We start from the raw sequence: 19,616 nt of genomic DNA on the forward strand, positions 1-19,616 counted from the left end.
TACATGTATTAGTAGTAAATTTATTGAAAAAGATACAACCAATTAGATGGATGGTTCACGGTCCAGAAGTATGTAACAGAACATTATGGAAGTGCATTTTTATAACCTTTTTTTTAATCATTTATACCTTTCAAGACTTTGCACAACAGTCACTGCTTTACTAACAACATTTAAAAAGACGGGTTGGCTTCTGTCGGCAAAATCATGAAACTAAATTAAAAACAGCCTACCTACAGTAACTACGATTAGAAAACTGGAGTTAAAATTAAACATAAAAAACTTAAAACGTTCTTATTTTACAAGCTATGTTCACTTAGGTAATAAAAAGGAAAACAAAAGTAAAAACCTTTGTCAGCACCATTGTTTGTTTTGTTTTTAACTCCATTTCAGTTTAATCAATTCTTCCGCAACTGTCGCAAACAGTTTGACACGTTAAGATCCCCTTAAACATGCTTAATAAAAAAGGTCAGCCAATTTATTCTGACTAGAAACCCCTCATTTTGAGGAATGGTACAGCAACTTTCTATCAGACCATAGATACTCACTTGAGTAGTAAATAAAAAAAAAAGCTATCCACTATCACCATTTCTTTGTCTTTCACATCATTTCAGTTAATTCATCAATTCATAATAAACTATGGTGGCAAAAGTTGGACATGTCTGTTCAAACACTGCAACAAAGATGAAGTGACACAAAGAAGTGGCAACATAATTCAGTATTTATCAGCTAATTTTGCCGGAATGGTTCATGACAATTGACCGCAAAGGTCAAACAAGTTCAATCCAGCTGTATGCTGAGGTCATCTTCGCAAAAGACAACAATACCCTCATGCCCAAACCCATTTTCCTTGATCATGACTATAAGAAAAGTCATTAACAATATCATCCAATTATCTTAAAAAAAAAAAAAAAAGACAAAGACAACAAAATGCACAGTTCTCCTTCCCAGTACAATTATGTTTGAAACGTAAAGACGGTTTTATTATCCCTATGTCGTTTGTTGTAAATTATGTCACTGCCCCTGCTGTTCATGTTACACAAGGTGGAATAAAGGTGGAAGTTCCTCCAAGATTTGATTGTGCATCTGGTTCTGTGTGACAACGTGTTAGGGGTTCTCACGAAGGTCAATGGTCCATGGTCCAAATCAGAAGCGGAGATACAGTACAAGTTCACTGATAAAAGTTCCAAGTTCAAGGAGGATGGAGACAGGCGTCTCTCTGTGTGCGTCAGTCACGTGTACATGTAGCGAAGCTTAGTGTGAGGAGGGTTTTAAGGACTGGATGGACTGTTGGAAGAGCTGGTGTCAGGTGACGCGCTGGGTTGCCGCTTGTCCTCCGGTGTGCTGTCCGCCTGCAGTGACGCCATGGCCGCTGACGAGTACTTGCACTTGGAAGAGCCGCATTCGCAGCTGAACAGCTTGCTCTTGACTTCCCAGAAGTGGTCGCCGTAGTTGAATCTGAGAGGGGAGGGCGAGAAAGTGAATGATTGCAAAAAAAGTACAGAAAAGTTTTAATCAAAACCTTCAAACCAAGGGTTGAAAAAAAAGAATTTCTTGCAGGTTAATTGCATGTCGCACGGAGTGAGACAGGTCTAATAAAACCTAGGTCACAATCTGCATCAGACTGTTGACCGTCAGTGGGCGTGTCTCAGTGCGATCGAGGGCCACTGTTTTCCCAAAGATTCTGTCACAACTGTTAACTAGCCCAAAATCACATTGTGTAGGCTCGTTACTCAACACGCTAAATCTATGTTGTTAATGTTTAGTGATGCTGTAAAGTTTCATTTACATCAGTAATGTTTGGAAACAGAATGAAATGAGCCTGAATCTCCCCACATGATCAACTGAGGTAACGTAATGTTTTCAAACATAGTTCGGTCTCTCTTGTAAAAGAGATTTTTGGTAAAATAACGGTCAAAAAAATATGAATGAGGCCTTGGCAACTATATGATTTTGAGAGGTGAAAAACTATACTTGCGTCAGACATTTACGTTTATATGTTATATAATTTATAATATCTTTATCATACTTTGATCTAGATTTTTTTTTTCTTTACAAATTCTAGCATTCTACTACACAAATGTGACATGATGAAAGACAATGCTCATGTTGCAAATGCAAATAGACGGCACCGGCACTGGTATCCGTTTCTTTTCAAATGTATTAATTTCAAATATCCTATCTAGTTACAAGAGTTATTCATCCCGCAAAATTCCAATCTTATTTATTCTCTTGGAAGCAATAACCATATCCTGTTTCATGTTCCAAAAACTTATAGAAATAGGAAAAAAAGCATTTAACATTGAAGCTCCTAGAGAGTGGAACAACCTACCAACTTCTCTGAAATCTCTGGTTGATTTATAAAGGCTCTCATCACTCAGCCCACAACAGACTGCTTCTGTTAACACTATGTACGGTTATACTGTACCGTTAATACTAGTATGCGTGTCTAGATTTGGTGGCGTGTGCCTGGTGCGTGAGTGCGGTTTTGTTTTTGTATTTTTACAATGTGTCACAACTATGTCTGTTATTTGCAGTATATTTTGTTGTGTCTTATGTTATTGTATGTCTTGTCAGGACCCCCTCAAAAAAAAGATGGTACACCTCAAGGGGTTTTATCCTAAATTTGTTAACATCAAGTTTTTAAATCGTAAATCGTGTCAGGGTACGCGTCAGGAAGGTAAGTCCAGTATCTGTCGGGCTCTATAAATATACACGTCACTATACATCACACAGGGATTCTCAACAACGTTAGACATGATGAACAAGAAAAAAAAGAATGTCTTGGTAAAAACAAACAAACATGTCTTACCCAAGCTCCTCTCCAGCCTTGATGTTTTCACTGGCAAAGAAGGCAATGTGTGGGAAACGAAGGTCCTGGTGTGTTGTGAACACTCGACAGGCGAACAAGTTGGGCTCGCACATGTGGTTGAGGAAGCGGCTGATGTTTCCATAGAAACGGGCATCGACGCAGTATAGATCTTGTGGCTGGGAGGGGAGTTATGAGTTAATATAAAAAGAACATGAGGTTAAAGTAACTAGAGAATTATCAGAGGGAAGGTTTTAATTATTTTCTTCCAATTGCATCCATTTTACAACATTTTCAGTGTAATAATGTGTCTCCGAAATCTCTACCTTATCGTCCAGGCTGAAAAGGTAAGCGTCATTTTGCCTCATCTCTGCTTCTGCTTCAGAGATGATCTCGCCCACGTACCTGTTGGAAAGCAGGTGACCTGTCAGCAGCCGTAGACGCCACTGACGAGTTTTAATGCTAATGCTGTTTACAACATGTCAAGATTTCATGAATGTGGAATTAAGGTTTTAGTCGGGAAGACTGAAGTTCTGAGATACTGAGCCTCAAAGATTTAACATCCTCGCTGGTGAAACCTGTGATGCGTTTCCAAATTAAAAAAATCTTACCCAAAAGGTTATTTTTAATGAAATAAATTACACCTCACACATTATTCAACACTGAAAGATCATTAATTTTTTTTAAAAGTATAATGCCCAACTGTCTGCGGCATTAACTTTGATATTTTTATTTATTTATTAAATTCATCAATCAAGCTTAATAATTGTGTTTTGATGCACATACGTCTCTTGAAACAAGCAAGCAACAGTGAGAAATATTAGCTCGTGAGTACGTTGTCACCACTGTCCTTGAAACGTCACACAAAATTAAAGTATTTCTCTGTAATAACTGTGGGTTTGTGTCTCAACTTCACCGGCAACATGTCGGCACAGACGAGTTTCACAAAGAAACACAAAAAGTATATAAAACAAACCACAGAAACCATCAGCGAGGTAAACACTAGACTGGTAAACACACATCTCCTACACGGCTTCTCATAGCTGAATCCTTTACAGTCTGGAGGGTAACACCAGAATAACTGTAGACTTTTTAATGTCTTCATGTGTATTTAACTTACTCATTAAAATAAACCAAAAAATGCTGTTGCTGCTCTATGGATAGCGCTCACCTGCATGGAGTGGGCCAGTATAATAAAAATAGATTAAACTTAACAGGCAGGATGTGTTTGCTTTGACGTATCTCATTAATTCAGAAAACAACGATGTCTCTCATCTGCTGCGCTCACAGTCAGAGCTGCTACCATCCGACAGGAGATCCAAACACTGCATATGTGAGAGTAGCACGTTTTTCAAATTGGGGAAAAGTGACAAAACAAAAACATGCCTGTTCTGCTGTTGTGCTAAGATTACAAAATAATCAGTAAGGATGCGAACTCTGCCTGCATTGTTTTGTGGTCTTTTGAGGCTACAAATAAATGCCAGCCAACAAAAAAGGCTCGAAATGGTAAGGTAAACTGCAAATCTAAACAGATTTATTTGTAAATGGCACTTACTCGCATATGAAGGTCCCCTGTGGTATGTCTTGTAGTGCACGGACACCCCAGCCCTTCTTACTGGTCCTGAAGAGCTGAAGCCTGGTCCTGGAAGATCCACAACATCTTTCAGTTACAGTTTTATATTCCTCCCTAAAGCAGCTATTTACCTTTAAACAGGATGTGCTGCAGCACATCAAACCAAAACTGCATTACTTATCACCTTCCACCATTCGATAGTTACGAGATATTTCTAAGGCTGCTGGTGGCATCTGTATTTTGCTGCCTGTCTCTTCACATTTCTCAATTTCGTCTGTCTGACAGGGAAAGACTCATAACCTTTATCTAAGTATATATGTTCTTCATAGTTGAATTTAGTTTTTTTTTTTTATTTTATTTGTACACACACGCATACAGAAATTCTGAATACCTGAGTCCATTTTGCACTACACGGTTCCTGCAGGTCCTCCAACACGAGCACGCATGGTTACACTCAAAGATGAGAGGAGGCTCCTCACGGCAGAATTCAGGTAGAAGACGACCTCGCTAAACATGACAAAAATAAATAAAATAAAAAATTATTTTATACACACACACACACACACACACACACACACACACTATGCACACAATACATACACTACATCCTATGTGGACATCCTGTTTACATACCTTTGTGTACTTTGGGTCTGGTGCTGTTTTGGCCCCTTAGTTCCAAGAAAATCTTTCTTTGTTCAGGTGTCCACATACTTTCAGATATATCACATTAAAAGAAGACTGTGTGGTCTGTCCGTGTACACCTTTTATCCTTACCTTGTCATACCAGCAGCGCAGACTGAGTTGTCCACACATGCAGATACTTGTTGAACAGTCTTCCTTACAAACACAGTACTGTCAGCCATGGATAAAGAGAGAAAATAATATTGGTCACTTCACACTGCCAAACACAGAGAACACTTTGTCTCCTTTGAAATTCTTGATGAAAAGGCCTACAACGCACCTGTAAGTGTGTTATGTTCCTGTCGATGTTCATGGGGGAGGTGACACAGTTTTCAGGGATGTATTTGTAGCCGTCTGGGTAAGGTTCGCTGTCGACAGAGTTTACGCAGGGAATGGGAACGCTCTCCTGCCCCAGAGCTATGTCACTGTAAACAGAGCAGACACTGGTTATGTCACTGTAAACAGAGCAGACACTGGTTATGTCACTGTAAACAGAGCAGACACTGGTTATGTCACTGTAAACAGAGCAGACACTGGTTATGTCACTGTAAACAGAGCAGACACTGGTTGGGCTGTCAATGCTTTCAAAGTCAAGAAAAACTGATGCTCAATTTGAAAGGGATTTGTACTGGATTAGAATCCCATACCCCACCTTTAACTCAAAGGTACTACTCAACCTGGCCTTACTGCATAATGTTTTATCTTTCCACCTGTATCCATTGCCACATGCCCATCATAATGCAGCCCCTTGCCTTTTTTAAACACTGGTATTTTATGATTTGAACCTGTGAAGGACTTTTTCCTCTGCTCGAGTGAGCCTCGTGTTCTTGGCCTCCCTCTCCCTCTTGTTGGCCTGCAGTGCCGCCCAGGCCTTCGAGTTGTGGCTGCAGCAGTCCGAAGGAGTTTCTCCCTCGCGGTTCTTCAGAAACACATCTGCTCCACGAGTCAAGAAAAGCCTGAGGAGACCACATTCTACTGATCATCAACAAGCCACTTCCGAGCAAGACATTTCATTTTCTTTTTTTCCTGGGAAGCAGAAACTCACGTTACACAGTCGAGACGATTCTCCCGAGCAGCGATGTGTAGGGGAGAGTCTCCGTGGATGTTGACAGCCTGCAGATCAAAGCGGGCGTTCAGGAGGAGCTCTGCGATGTCCACACTGCCCGAGAACGCTGCCCAATGAAGGCAGATATTCTCTTCCTAGAAAACAACACGACATGAACCAACAATTACATAATATTTGATTGTCTTGTATGGTAGACACAGAGTGGACAGACTCTTTAGCCAACCTTGTCCCTGATGCTGATGTCAGCTCCTTTGGACAGAAGCAGCTTAACCTGGTCCACATGCTTGTACTCTGTCGCCCAGATCATGGCTGTCCAACCTCCATCATCCTGAGGAAAAAGCAATACTTATCAGCTGAGTAAAGCTGAAACATCATAAAAAGAACAAGATATTGATGATTTGAACCTAAATGACAACTACAGTTAAAAATGAAACAGCAGTGTTCTGCACTTGGTGCAAAGGTTCATCCAAGGAGAGACTGTGTCATTACATCACAGCTGTAAGAATGGCTACCTTCTTGCAGCAAGGTCAGACATTTAAAACAATGACGCATCAGACGCAGTGCAGTCCTTTCTCCCACAAGCTGTTTATATCTAATTTACTGGCACCACTGTACAACTTTTAAAAACTCATTGTACAATGTTTGAAAAACATTAAGTGCTTCACTTTGTCCGTCCAACTGCTGATCAGAGTCTAGTGTTTTGATAGCGTGCAGTAAACTAAACGTTTGAATATGACAGAATGTTGCCTGAATGTGAACTTGCCTCCTGACAGAGATTTTACTAAGATTTTAACCTTTTCGTTGAGAACATTTATGGTAAAAGATCTCAGGCAGTCCGCCAAAACTTAACCCCAGATGGAATTAATGTATTAGGCAACATATTGAAGCAATTTAAGTCAATACCTTAAAGGAATAGTTCAAAATTTTGTAAAATGTGCTTCTTTCCTTGTGGAGGTAGATGAGAAGATTTTTACCTCCTTAATGACTGTAAACTAAGCGTAAATACTGGAATCAGCTAGCCTGGCTTTGTCCAAAGGTAACCAAAGCCATCTATCAGCGCCTGTAAAGCTCACTAAATAACATGTATATCTCTTTTGTTCAAACTACTTGTTAGTAACATGATAATTTTTAAACTTTAGAGGTAATGGTAAGCAGAGTTAGACAGAGCTAGGCTAGCTGTTTCACTCTCTCTGCTTCCAGTCTTTATGCTATGCTAAGCTAAGCGACTCCCAGCTCTAGATCAATAGTAAACACACAAGAGCAGTATCAGTCTTCATGTTTAAATCCCAGCGAATAAGCATTTTCCCCAAAATTTCAGCCAAAACATCATAGTGTTGCATGTGTCTTAGGGTAGGGTATCATTTTGATAGCAAATTGATTAAGTGAGTATTTCAGCTCATCATGCCTTGACGGGTAAATCAAGAGTTAATTGCCTCCTTTATTAAATTCAATCAGCTGTGCTGTCATGAGTTTGACAGTCAAATGTCAAGAAGTAATTACTGAACTCTGCTGAGGCATTATTAACAATCAGCTGTACATTTTCAACTACCTAAACAGATATGTGCATCTATGGGCCTTTCTCATTTCCCAAATTTCTGTCTCCTCGACTCCTCGATCCTCGAGCGTGTGACCCGGAAATCGATCTCAGCACACCATCTTGTAGGACATCTCAATACTTAAAATGCACATCGAGACGCTAGGATCGAGGAGGCTTGCTGGAGGAGCGAGGATACATCGGTGTATCCTTTGCGGAAGTCTTTTCAGCCGCTGTGATGTTTACAAGAGTCGTGACAAGCAGCTGGACCAATCCATAGCCGGAGCAGGACGCTGCAGTGTTCCTGTTGTATTCAGAAGTTGTATCAGTTAAGCCTATTAAAAAGAATCAAATGCGCGATCAAACTTTCTGTCCTTCACCGTTTGTGTAGCGCCTCATAAAGACCCGTTCTAACCGCAATCCTTCATGTCATCTGATGTTAATTCATGTTCTGTGTTGTTCTTCACATCCAAACGGTCTCACACAGAGTCCAGTTTCATACAAAAAAAGTGTTTGGAGTAAAGCAGCCGTCCTCCTGATCAACCCTGAGCTCCATCAGAGTCTAAAAGTGGATTATAGAAGCTGAAAGTTTAATTCGGTTTCCTCTCTCGGTCCTGTAAAGTTTATTACTGCAGGTTTCTTTGTTTTGTCCCATGATATTTGCTGTGACATTACTGCACGGATGGAAACGTTTAAATGACTGACTGCAGCCGTTCTAATCATCAAAGTAAATCGTTAAAGTAAACACTCAAACATCAATATAACACACAAGAAAGAAATCGCCTGGAAAGCTACAGGGACCAGTGGAGGTGGGGGTAAAACATCCATGCAGATGCTGGTCTCTAAATCTGATAAATAATTAGTTGGTGGGGGACAGGTGGATGATTTATGCGTATAGGCCTATATGAGTTCCGTTAATGTCTGAGCCGATCCGCGCGTCACACCAATTCAGCTGCTATAATCGTGACAAAACAGCTGCTGAAGTCAAACTACTAGGCTGTAATATCAACCAGAGCATTCAGCACTGATCTGTTTCATGTTTTAATAGCCTAAGAGTGCTCATGTAGTCTGCACGTTATTACAACAGTAGAGTCCTGTGATGACAGCTGTAATTGGGGCTATATGAGATAAATGTTAGGCTACTGTGTCATTTTGTAAAGGGACTGATGATGAAACGCTCATCTCATCAGGCTGCAGGCTGAAATGATCTCATGTTTACAGACAGAAGGCACGCCGCAAAAAAGTGGTAGTTCTAAGTGGGCCTATTCTACTGTGTAGCCTAGTGAATGATTAGGCTGCTGTAATCTGACTGTTTTCAACAGATATAATGTTTATTAGTACCTCGAGATGTTTCTACATGTTATAATGTTAACAGACATGCTTCTGGATTGTGAAGAAATGACCTGTAGCCTGTGCCGACAGCTGCTCTGAAAGAGATCACAGCTCTAACAGTGGACAGATGATGCAGCTGTGCAACAGGTCAGATTTAATTGATGTTGCTTTAAAATGACAGCGCGAAAGGACATCTCATTTCATTAAATGCCTGTTTCCTCGACTCCTCTCTCCTTGCGTCTCCTCCTCGACTCCTCGAGCTCGCACCTCGGGTGGGCAGGACTAAAATGCGCCTTGAGGAGTCGAGGAGGTGGAAATTTGGGAAATGAGAAAGGCCCTATGTGTGGTCATGACAGCCAGACATGTAATCAAGCTAGAGGAGAAAGTGATTGGACAGCAGCATCAAATGTTACTGAATGATGATTGGTGCATGATGATGACATCCATGAGCAAAACAATTAACAACACACAATAACTAATGTAAAAACCCTGCAGTGAATCTCTTTACACCTGAAAAGGAAAATGTGAGTCTGTACTGACCTGGCAGTTTATGTTGATCAATCCTGTGGACAGAAGGTGCTCAACAATCTTGTAATGGCCAGACTTTGCCGCTAGGTGGAGACACGTGAACCCTTCAACATCCTGAGAGCAGCAGAAAATCTAATTATTGACAGTTTCTCAAGTCTCAAGATAAACGTCCAGACACACAAATACGGTATATGCCTTTGGTGAAATAATTCATCTGTCAGATCTGAAATCATCTAGAAACACTGCCCTTTAACGTTTTTTAATCAAATAAAGGCATTTTTTACTTTTTCTTTTATTTGAGGTAAAAGAATACAGATAAAGCTTTGACAGCTGCCAAAAAATGAAAAGGTAAAATTACATTAGGATTTTACACATCGTTGAAACACCGCCAGATGCAGGTCTACCTTGTGCATGGCGCTGGCTCCAGCTCTCAGCAGGTACAGGACCGTTTCCATGTGGTTGTTCTCACAGGCCTCCATCAATGGCGTCCGCTGATCATCGTCGCATATGTCCAAGTTCGCCCCGGCCTGAAGCGGCACACATCAGACAGCAAATGTTTAATTCTGTTATTAAAGAACTCAAAGAGGTTGCAGAAGTCCCTAAGTATCAAATACATTTTTTTTGACAGGGCAGGACTGAAAGATCATCAGTAAAAGAGTCTCTCACTTGTACGAGCATATGACAGATGTCTTTGTGTCCTCCCTCAGCTGCAGCGTGGAGTGGGGTGCGTTTGTTCTGAGATTCCATCTTAAAGTTAGGATCAATGCCATCCACTGGAAGGTAAATGGAGAAGGAAACTATTTCATTAATAACATTTGGATAGAAACAAAAGTTAGATGTTTATAAAGAATCAGAAGATGAAAAAAGGGAACTAAAGCTTCTTAAAGCAGATGAGGAACTTATAACCAGCACAGGTGGGATTGGCATACCCAGCATGAACAAGACCTTCTTGAGTTCCCCCTGTTTGGCCGAGAGGTAAAGTTGCTTGGGGTGAAAACGCAGCTTCTTGGGCCTGATCAGAAAATTGCACAAGAAACAAATTGGAGTTGTTGCTTAATGTTGTCTCAAAGGTCCAGGCCTCTGGTTATTCAGATCAATTGAAAAGACATTGTAGTGGTAGAACGTACTTCTCTGTGTCAAGAGATACCAGGATGCTCTCTAGAGTCTCTCTGGGTGGTCCTTGAGGGACGGTAGGTGGCACAGTTGCTCCCGTCCCGGCCTGCAGCAATGCGGTCCTGGACGACCCAGGGACAGCAGAGGTGTCGAGTGCATATGAAGAACGAATGGGCAGCGAGCTGTCAGCCTTGCCGCTGACTTCAGCCCCCACGGCCAGGCGAGAGGAGCTGGACAGCAAAGGAGAAAAAAAATCATTTAGTGGTGCAGAGCATAAGTGACATTTCTTTGGGGCTCATTATATTATACTAGCCCCAAGCTTCTTTTAAAGGACACCATTTTCTAAAAAAAAAGTGGAACTATTTCATGCAGTTCATGCATATTCATTAGTAGGCTACTGAGAGTTATTTTCTCTCGACTTGAACCTCATACACCCTTCAGGTAACTTTCTGCCTTTTCTGACACCACAGATAGGTAGTTTACCTGCCAGTGGTGGTGTCTGCACGGCCCTCTGGGACCCCGGGCGTGGCAGGTCCGTGTGCCTGCAAGGGGGGCACGGTGGAGGTGGTGTCAGCCTTGGCAATGGTGACCTCCTTGGCCTTGCTGGCCTCCTCTCCACAGTGGGGACAGAAGCTTTGACCTTTCAGCACCGAGGCACAAGCACGATGGAAACGGTGAGAGATGCTGATGTCTGGTTGGCACTCCATGAAGGTCCCCTGCACAATGAAAAGTCTTATGAACAGAATGGTCCTCACTGAGTCTGTTCACACAAGAAACCAGATTACTGCGAGATGTCAGGTTAAGGCAACACCTTTCTCTAAACCCCCCGTTTATGACTGTAATCAATAATTAATTATATTGTAAATCTTTTATTAGTTGTTTAGCTTTTTCAATGTATGAAAACAGTGAAACATGGATATATTAAAAGCCAAAGACGATGCTCAACAACCTAAAGGTATTCATTTATTAACCAGATAAACAGAAACAAACCAAAGAACTGTTGGCATTTTATAATAATATGACATCCATTTGTATATACCAATTTTACTCTTACAGCTGTTGGAGTGCATATCCCTGTCTATCTGCTGCATCCGTACACACACAGTGCATCACAGAGCTTATTTTATCATTTCTGGGTGTTAAGTGGATCTGTAAAGAGCCCCTAAGGGGACATGGGCAAAAAAACTCCACCTGTACCTCAGCACAAACAAACTTTTCATTTTGTTTCTTTTTCAGTTTAGTGCAACATCCTCATTCCCCAGAGTCATTATCGTACTGTGTTAAATTAATTAATCCACATGCATTCTAGTGAGACCTGATCAAACTGCAGCTGAAGGGATGGAACTGATCAAGTGACTGTGTACTCACAGCCCTGCAGAAGAAGCCACAGCCGGGGCAGCACTGGTGCTTCACCATGCCATTGCGATGGTCCTCGCACAGTACAAGCAGCTGAACAGAGTTGGAGGGACGCATCATTTCGTGTTTCATGATAGCGCCCTGGCAGCGGCTCAGCTGTCCATCAACGCTCTCTGTGGCCATGCACTTCCTGTCTGCCAGGATAAGAATCTCCCGACTCTTGGGCGTCTCCATGCGGCAGCTGCAGAGCGGAAGCTCCTGAGCCTCCTCGATCGCTGACTGTGAAGTGTCTGCAAAGAAACAAGGTCTGACTTATTTACCTCGATATCAGTTTAAATTAGTTTCAGTTAAATCAGCAGAAGGACTCAATCACCCAAATCATAGGCTGGCTGGAAAATGAGGCAATGGACCTCTCCAGAAGATACGCACTTTTTAGTTGATACCACCGACTCAAAACCACTGAGCCTGTAAACAGCCCCTTTTTTTGCAATTTTAATACCAAAACTATTATTTTTCAACCTTAAGAGGCAGCAGCCAAACAAGAACTTAAAGAAAAAAACTTTTTGGATTTTGAGTCAGGACTAGAATAAGAATAAAAAGCAATAAGTCAACACAGTTACACATCTGAAGAAGCATTAACTGCAAACTTTCAATCCTAGACAATTCTTAATATTTCTGTATGTGCTATGTGTGCTTCAAACTAAGTACTGAAGTTTAATAACCAGCCCTGCAAACTGGCATAACAAACAAATAGTCTGCCGCTCTGAGGGAAGAGCTGTGATATCAGGAGGAAAACAAACAAACATCTAGAAAAGATAAACGTTTCCTAAAATACAGATGTACTGTATATACACGCGATGTGTGACGCTGGTGTAGTAGGACTTACTTACAGGTACCTGGTTGTTTTAAGTTAATTTTATGCCATTTTTGTCTGTAATAAACAGTTGACTGTCAAGAGAGAGGGGGAATATGGGAGAAGAGAAGGGAGGATGACATGCAGCAAAGAATACAACCAGGCATGTTTGCAGTACAGTACAAGACACAAGGACGCTAAATTGCCTGGTTCTATTTAAAAGCACTGTACTCAAAATCACAAGCGCCATTTGATATACTGTTTATATTATCTGTGGACAGGTTGGTAAAAATATGTATCACGTTCCATTCAGAAAACCATAGACTTGATTGGTTAACATCTTCTTTCTTTCTTTGTGCCTGAATTCTTCCTGAATCTGTGCTGTCGATTGAGTAGCAGCTCCTTAAAGCTACTACATGTGGAATTTGAAAACCTCCCGGCTTCAGTGCTATGCCCTGCCCATGAATCTGATCTTGTCACAATGAATGCGCTTAAAGCAAGAAGAGAAATGCTGGGTCATTTTCCCCCAGGATAATTTCATTTGGCTTCAAATATAAACTTTTGCCATCAGAAAAATGTCAAAGATCATACAAATTCCAGGCTGGTTTCAGAAATGCCATTTTGTTCTTTAAAAAAGGTCTGGTGTCGTTAAGTTAAGAAAAGTATCTAAATGTAAGACACAAATGTGCGACTCTGGTGGAGAAGGATTATTATGAACAAGTTTAACGAGTTTTGTCATTTCTTCTTGTAAGGGCAGAAAAGTGTTTTCTTCTTACACTTTACACTCTTTTATGCAAGTACCTATAAGAGTGGGATTTTTCTCCTTTTATTATGTCTTATATATGGTTTTAAACCTTTAACCTGTTCCATCTTTATTATTGTTCTTGTTATTCCAGTCTGTCCACATGTGTGGAGTTTAGGTCAGGGATGTGGGGTTGTTGATTGTTTTCCCTCACTAGCTGTTCTTCTCCTTCCTTCCTTGACTGGGACCAGTCAAGGATCTTTTGTTCCCCAAAACATAGACGCTCAGACTGTGTACATGATCATGCAGCCCTTTGCTCTGGGCCAGATGTTAGTGACTGTCTTAGGAGACAGAACCTCTGGTCCAGCTGATTCTGTTGTAGTACTTCTCTGTTTATTCTCTTTTGTTAAATAAATTCTTCAAAGACAACGGTTCGTTGTAACTCAATTATTTGCTCAACCTCACACCAGGAATACAATTTCCACGACACTTCTAAGCTCACCTTTGTTCTGTGAGGGAACCGCCGGCTCTTGGGGCTTGAGGCTGACAGACTCAGGTGAGGGAATCTGCGTGTACTCCTTCTCGTCGCCTGCAAGGGCCTGAGCTGAAGCCTGAGGCTGATCCATCGCCTCCGGTTCTGAGCAGAACGACAGTTATCAGTAAGAAAAGGCTTCATTGTTTACCACCAAATTCAAGCAAGTCGAAAAAAGAAAGAACACAGAACAGCCTTGAGCAGCAATGCCGTAATTCAATCTCGTGGACATTTTTAAGACAGTGTGACATGTAAAAGAAACATCTGCTTAAGCCATAAAGAAATACAGGAATCTATAACGACATAACAAAAAGTCTGCACTGAGTGAGTTAGTGTGAGCTGGATTTTATGGTTTGACAGGAAGAGCAAATCTTAAGCTGCAGCTGAGTTTGACCAGGAGACATTTCTTCATATAATGAAGTTCTAAATAAAATAAAGGAAGGGTTTACACAATAAGAAGCAATCAGGTCAGACAGCACCAACAGTATTGAAAACTGTTGAAATGAAAATGTTTTGGTGGGAATTTTATGATGTCCGTGGGGATTTTTTAAAGCAAAAAAAAGTGTACAATGTCACAGCAACAATCTTACTAATGTATTTGCATAGTAGTAATAGAAATTAAGATGGGAAAAGGTATAACCTGTGTGTCATCAGGGCTGAACATGCTAAGCATGCAGCTCATATTCAGCTTGTAGTTTTAATAATATGAACATTAACCAGTGAAAATTATTTTTTGTACATTTTAGCCAATGGATGAATAGATTTTAGGGTGAGGGGAAGGATTTTGAAAATATGAGAATAGTTTGGAAGGTGTTTCCATGATGTATGAAGGTCCAGTTTCAAAGAAGAAAAAAAGGTCCTCCTCTAAATTCTTTCAGACACAAGCAGATGTTGCTAACTACTGTAGCAGTTTCCTCCTGGCGGTCCACATGTGGGACCGCGGGTGAACAACTGCATGACTCTGCAGGTGTGAGTGTGACAGGAGCAGCGATCACCTTTGGCCTTTAACCTCCTCTTTCGTTTCCTGGACGGCCTGAGCCACGCGCTGTCTGCTTTTGTTTTCTTTTTCAACTTCTTCTTCAGACTAGACTCTGTGCTCTGAGGCAGGCAGATACAGAGAGGATTTCAAAAACGGGACAGAAAGCCATTTATTAACAATAACAAGAGACACAACATACAATTGCGCTCACGTATGTTCTGTCAACACTTAAAAGAGGCGTTGTGAGAAGAGATTTAAGATTCTGAAGTAGATTGGTTGAGTAATGATGGTTGGTCTTACCAAGTCAGACTCTGTGCCTTCCTCCTCTCCGTCTTCATCTCCGGACTCTTCAGACTCCTGCTCATCTCCCACCTCCACCGGAAACAGAGTTCATCAACAGCGTTTAACATATAGAAACAGGCTTCTGATACATTACAGTCACACAGCGATAGAAGGGAAACTGTTGTCTCTGAGAAATGGTATCTCGGGAATGTGCACCTTTTTTCAGCGGATAGTAAAGCTAATCTGGGAAACGGGCTTTCCTACAGACAACATGTAAAACTGAATGCTTGCACCTGACATGTTGATCATTTATTCTTCTTATTGTCTTGTCATCACTGATACCCTTTAAGACCACTAACTGATTTATCGCTCTGGGGCCACCTGACACAGTTGCCACTTTACTTTTATTGAATGATTTTAAAAGCAACAACAATCCTGCCGTTAAGTTTGCATAAAATAAAAATGACCACGTGTAAATTCAGGATAACATGGAAAGACTGGAAAACTATTTTGCGCTGCAACCTGAGAGATGGGTTCAGACGTTGCTTCCTGGACATTACTGACAGGTTCTTCTGCTAGCTGCTGTCGTTCGTCCTCTTCAGACTCCACCTCCTCGGACTCATCCTCCTCAGATGCATTTTCAACCTTCTCCCCGTTTATGTTTGCTAACTCTTTAGACTGTAAGACAAGAAAGGACTAGAGATGATCACACCAATCTCAAAAAACAAAAATGCAGTAAAATATACTTTTGTGGTGAAAGCGGCATGTGTCGTATTCACTCACATCACATAGTTCCTGATTTTAATAAAAACGTTGCCAGTTTTATTTGGCTTATTGTTCTTGACCGTCCACTTGGGTTTCCTTTAGCTCCCTTTGTCAACTGTTTTTTTAAGAATAATATGATTATTTCTCTCCCTGTTTGCACCATCTTGGACTACATCTTATCAGATTGTTAAAGGTCTAAGTACTAATCTGTAAATCTCAGGTATCGGCACTAGTATCGAAACATTTCTCCTCATGTGTGGCACCTTTTGCTGATATTTAAGATCAGTTCACAAAGCGTGGAAGAGCAGAATGAGTTTAAAGACGAGTTCAACATCACGCTCATACCTCAGACTTTCAATATTGAATGTAGAAAGGTGGAACACTGATAAAATGGGTAAAAGTGTGAATAAATGTGTGCCAGAACACTTTTAAACTTGCTAAATGAAGTTTGTCAGCCAAGTGGCTAAATGAAGGCACCACTTTGTGTTTGTTTTGCTACATGTGAGGAGCACAGACCTGCAAGCTCTTGGCAGACTGTTGTAGTTCCTTAAACATTTCCAGCACAGTTCTCTGCTTAAGAATTTTGGTTTTCTTCTTGGGAACCAGACTGTACGTCCCCATCCTCCTCTTCTTCTTACGGGATGACAACCCTCCTGAGTAACAGCCTACAGCACACAAATGTACAGCACAACTGTCAATAAAGATGACACTCTGTAATAATCCACCGCTTACTTTTCTATCAAGCCAAGAACAATGTCAGTTTTTCTATCATGCGTTACTGGAATCTGTCTGACCTAGTTGGAACCTGGCTGGAGCTGGAGAAGCCGCAGGTGATGCGGGAGCTTCAGGTGACGCCGGAGCCGCAGGTGCTTCATGAGCTCCAGGTGACGCAGGAACCGCGGGTGCTTCAGGAGCTCCAGGTGACGCAGGAGCCACGGGTGCTTCAGGAGCTCCAGGTGACGCAGGAGCCACGGGTGCTTCAGGAGCTCCAGGTGACGCAGGAGCCACGGGTGCTTCAGGTGGGGGAGGTGCTGGTGAAGCTGATGAAGCTGGCGTGTCCGGTGGACTCTGAGGTAGATGGTTCTGAGTGGAGGACTGCTGCAAAGACTTAGATGCGTCAGCTGCAACATGAGTCTCCATCTTTTCCATTTTGGCACTCTTTGCTTCTCTTAATTCCCTGTTAAGAAGCTGTGGGTGACAAGAACCAAAAACATTTAGGATCACTGAGTCACCACATTTTTTTTTCCAAATTACACCACAGCATACCCACATCTCTTTCTTTTAAGGAACAGATTGATTTTCACACAGATTTTATGTCCACATGATTGCATGTCCTGCTGCAAAAAGACACTAACAAGGTCCTCCAGAGACAAGCAATAGCTCATTTATATTACTGTTTTTTGCCTTTCAGCTGAATACATGTGGACACATTGTTTACTTCTGATTCAGGGCATCTTTTGGGCACTTTAGTTCTGGCTGAGGGAAATCTAAATGATGTGGCACACAGTTATGTTTTAGACAACAGTGTTCTCTTTAACTACAATTTAGAGAAGACGCTTTCCTTGATTCAACATGATGATGCCCGCGCGCACAAAACCAGGCCCATAAAGAAACTGTTGTCCTAGTTTGTTGACGAAGTATTGGCCTGTACAGAGCCTTGACCACAACCCCATCCAACACATCTGGGATGAACTGGACTGTGAGCTAGCTCTTATCACCAGACATCAGTGTTGGACCCCACTAATGCTGTTTTGGCTGTATGGCAAATCACTGTAGCCAGTTTCCAATATATTGTAGAAAATATTGCCAGCAGATGCCCATGGTTTGGAATGAAATGCCCCACTCTCACATATAAAACCACTGAAAAAGCACCAGATTCTGATGGTTTACCTTCTGTGCTGGGCTGACAGCAGGTCTGGACATGGTCTTGCGCGCTCTGTGTATTGTGACAGGTGCTGAAGCCGGGGCAGGAGACGAGGCTGTCCCATTTTTAGTGTCTGGTGTCCCCTGTCCCGACGTAGTCCCTGTACTGGGGTCAGTCCTTAGTACACCTGAACTCTGTGCGCACCCAGACGCCGAGGCAGGCAGGGGTTTGGCAGTGTGACCCCCTGTCGGTGAGCCCGAAGGCAACCAGTTAGTCCTGTGGGGGGAAACTCCCAAACCTGCCGTCGCTGCAGAGCAGACTTCCTGCTGCTGCTTAGTGAGAATGAATCCATTGCTTCCAGTAACAGAACCGTGCGGTGGTTCCATGTCTGACATTCCGTTTTGGTTTCCCAACCTTAAAGTCTTGTTGTTGCCGGTTGCAGAGCCGTGCGTCGGGCTCTTGTGCCTTGTGTCGTCACATTCGGTGCCATTTAGCATTGCCTCTGCTGCAGGGGAAGAGGCCAGTCTGGCTGCTACCTCTTTGTCTCCATCTCCATCTATGGAAGACAAAAACAAAGAGATAATGCAAACAACAATGTAAACGGGTACTTTTCATAAATTAAGTGCTCTCAAGTTGAATTTGACTAATACCCATCTTCTCCTCTCCGTTGCTTGTTGCATCGAGTTCCTCTTTCTTTGTGGATGCACCCTTATCCACGCTGCCCTTGGCCAGACCAGCGGGCTGATGGGAAAATAAACAAAAAAAACACACATGTTAAGGGAAACCGAATTTAGAGCTCCAACTAACAATTATTTTAATTTCATTGTCAATTAATCTGTGGAAAACTTTTTTCATGAATGCGTTAGTCTGAAAAACATTTTATAGGCCGATCACAAGTTCCTAAAGCCCAGGGTAGCCTCTTTAAAGTGCTTGTTTTGTCTGACCAACAGCACCACACCCAAAGATCTTCAATTTACAATATAGGCGCAGAAACGATTACTTGAATTAATTCATTAGTTGATCAACAGAAAGTTAAATCACCAACAATTTTTATAATCGATTCATTGTTTCAGATCATTTATCAAGCAAAAAAACATTCTCTGAGGATTTGCTGCTTTGGCTGAGACTTTTGATCTGCCAAAACTTTTAACTCCTAGTTGTCTGCAGTTCTAAATGTTATAAAAGTGAGATCAACAGCAGAAAGTTTGGCAGTTTTGCGTAAATTAATTTTCTATGTATTGATGAAACCAATCAATTCACAAATTAGGCATGAGTCCCTGAATAAAAGCATGTTACATTTTTGCACTGAAACTTTGTAACAATTCAACCTATTCTATAGTCTTTGAGTCAGACAATGCCAAGAGAATGAGGGCTAACCCGATGTACTTTCACCGTCTTTCTTCTCTCTTTCTATGCGGCAGCCGACCAGTACAGTGGTAGATGCACTGCTGAAGCTTCAAAAGAAATCCATACCAACCACAGACCATCTTTACGTCTCACAGGAGGAAGCAGCTGAAGAGGCAAAAGCAGGAAATGTAAACCTGTCTCTTCCTCCTGAGCAGACCGTCAACCTTGTGCTCACTCTGGGGGGAATGGGCCCAAAGGAAACA

At 41.8% G+C, this 19,616-nt stretch overlaps 1 protein-coding gene across 2 annotated transcripts in view; it reads right to left on the reverse strand.

Moving 5' to 3' along the window:
• The window catches only part of ehmt1b (euchromatic histone-lysine N-methyltransferase 1b), a 32,780-nt gene continuing 13,164 nt past the window's right edge, over positions 1-19,616 (reverse strand). Inside the window, exons 2-26 of one of the 2 annotated variants that reach the window (XM_038733707.1) lie at positions 18,657-18,747; positions 18,033-18,562; positions 16,937-17,330; positions 16,659-16,807; positions 15,900-16,055; positions 15,396-15,467; positions 15,112-15,214; positions 14,087-14,221; positions 12,002-12,279; positions 11,117-11,349; positions 10,648-10,863; positions 10,450-10,532; positions 10,187-10,293; positions 9,925-10,047; positions 9,533-9,634; positions 6,350-6,454; positions 6,106-6,260; positions 5,846-6,016; positions 5,341-5,485; positions 5,154-5,231; positions 4,771-4,886; positions 4,362-4,448; positions 3,133-3,211; positions 2,810-2,985; positions 1-1,455 (exon numbers count right to left, since the gene is read on the reverse strand). In XM_038733707.1, the coding sequence (XP_038589635.1) occupies positions 1,269-1,455; positions 2,810-2,985; positions 3,133-3,211; positions 4,362-4,448; positions 4,771-4,886; positions 5,154-5,231; positions 5,341-5,485; positions 5,846-6,016; positions 6,106-6,260; positions 6,350-6,454; positions 9,533-9,634; positions 9,925-10,047; positions 10,187-10,293; positions 10,450-10,532; positions 10,648-10,863; positions 11,117-11,349; positions 12,002-12,279; positions 14,087-14,221; positions 15,112-15,214; positions 15,396-15,467; positions 15,900-16,055; positions 16,659-16,807; positions 16,937-17,330; positions 18,033-18,562; positions 18,657-18,747 (4,071 nt within the window). In that variant the 3' untranslated portion in view covers positions 1-1,268. The remainder of the gene's footprint in view (positions 1,456-2,809; positions 2,986-3,132; positions 3,212-4,361; positions 4,449-4,770; positions 4,887-5,153; positions 5,232-5,340; positions 5,486-5,845; positions 6,017-6,105; positions 6,261-6,349; positions 6,455-9,532; positions 9,635-9,924; positions 10,048-10,186; positions 10,294-10,449; positions 10,533-10,647; positions 10,864-11,116; positions 11,350-12,001; positions 12,280-14,086; positions 14,222-15,111; positions 15,215-15,395; positions 15,468-15,899; positions 16,056-16,658; positions 16,808-16,936; positions 17,331-18,032; positions 18,563-18,656; positions 18,748-19,616) is intronic. The other variant, XM_038733708.1, reaches the window with a different exon arrangement.

Source organism: Micropterus salmoides, unplaced genomic scaffold (genome assembly GCF_014851395.1).
Source record: "Micropterus salmoides isolate LMB-PRFRI ecotype aquatic unplaced genomic scaffold, ASM1485139v1 Ms_hic_scaffold_20, whole genome shotgun sequence".
NCBI lineage: Eukaryota > Metazoa > Chordata > Actinopteri > Centrarchiformes > Centrarchidae > Micropterus > Micropterus salmoides.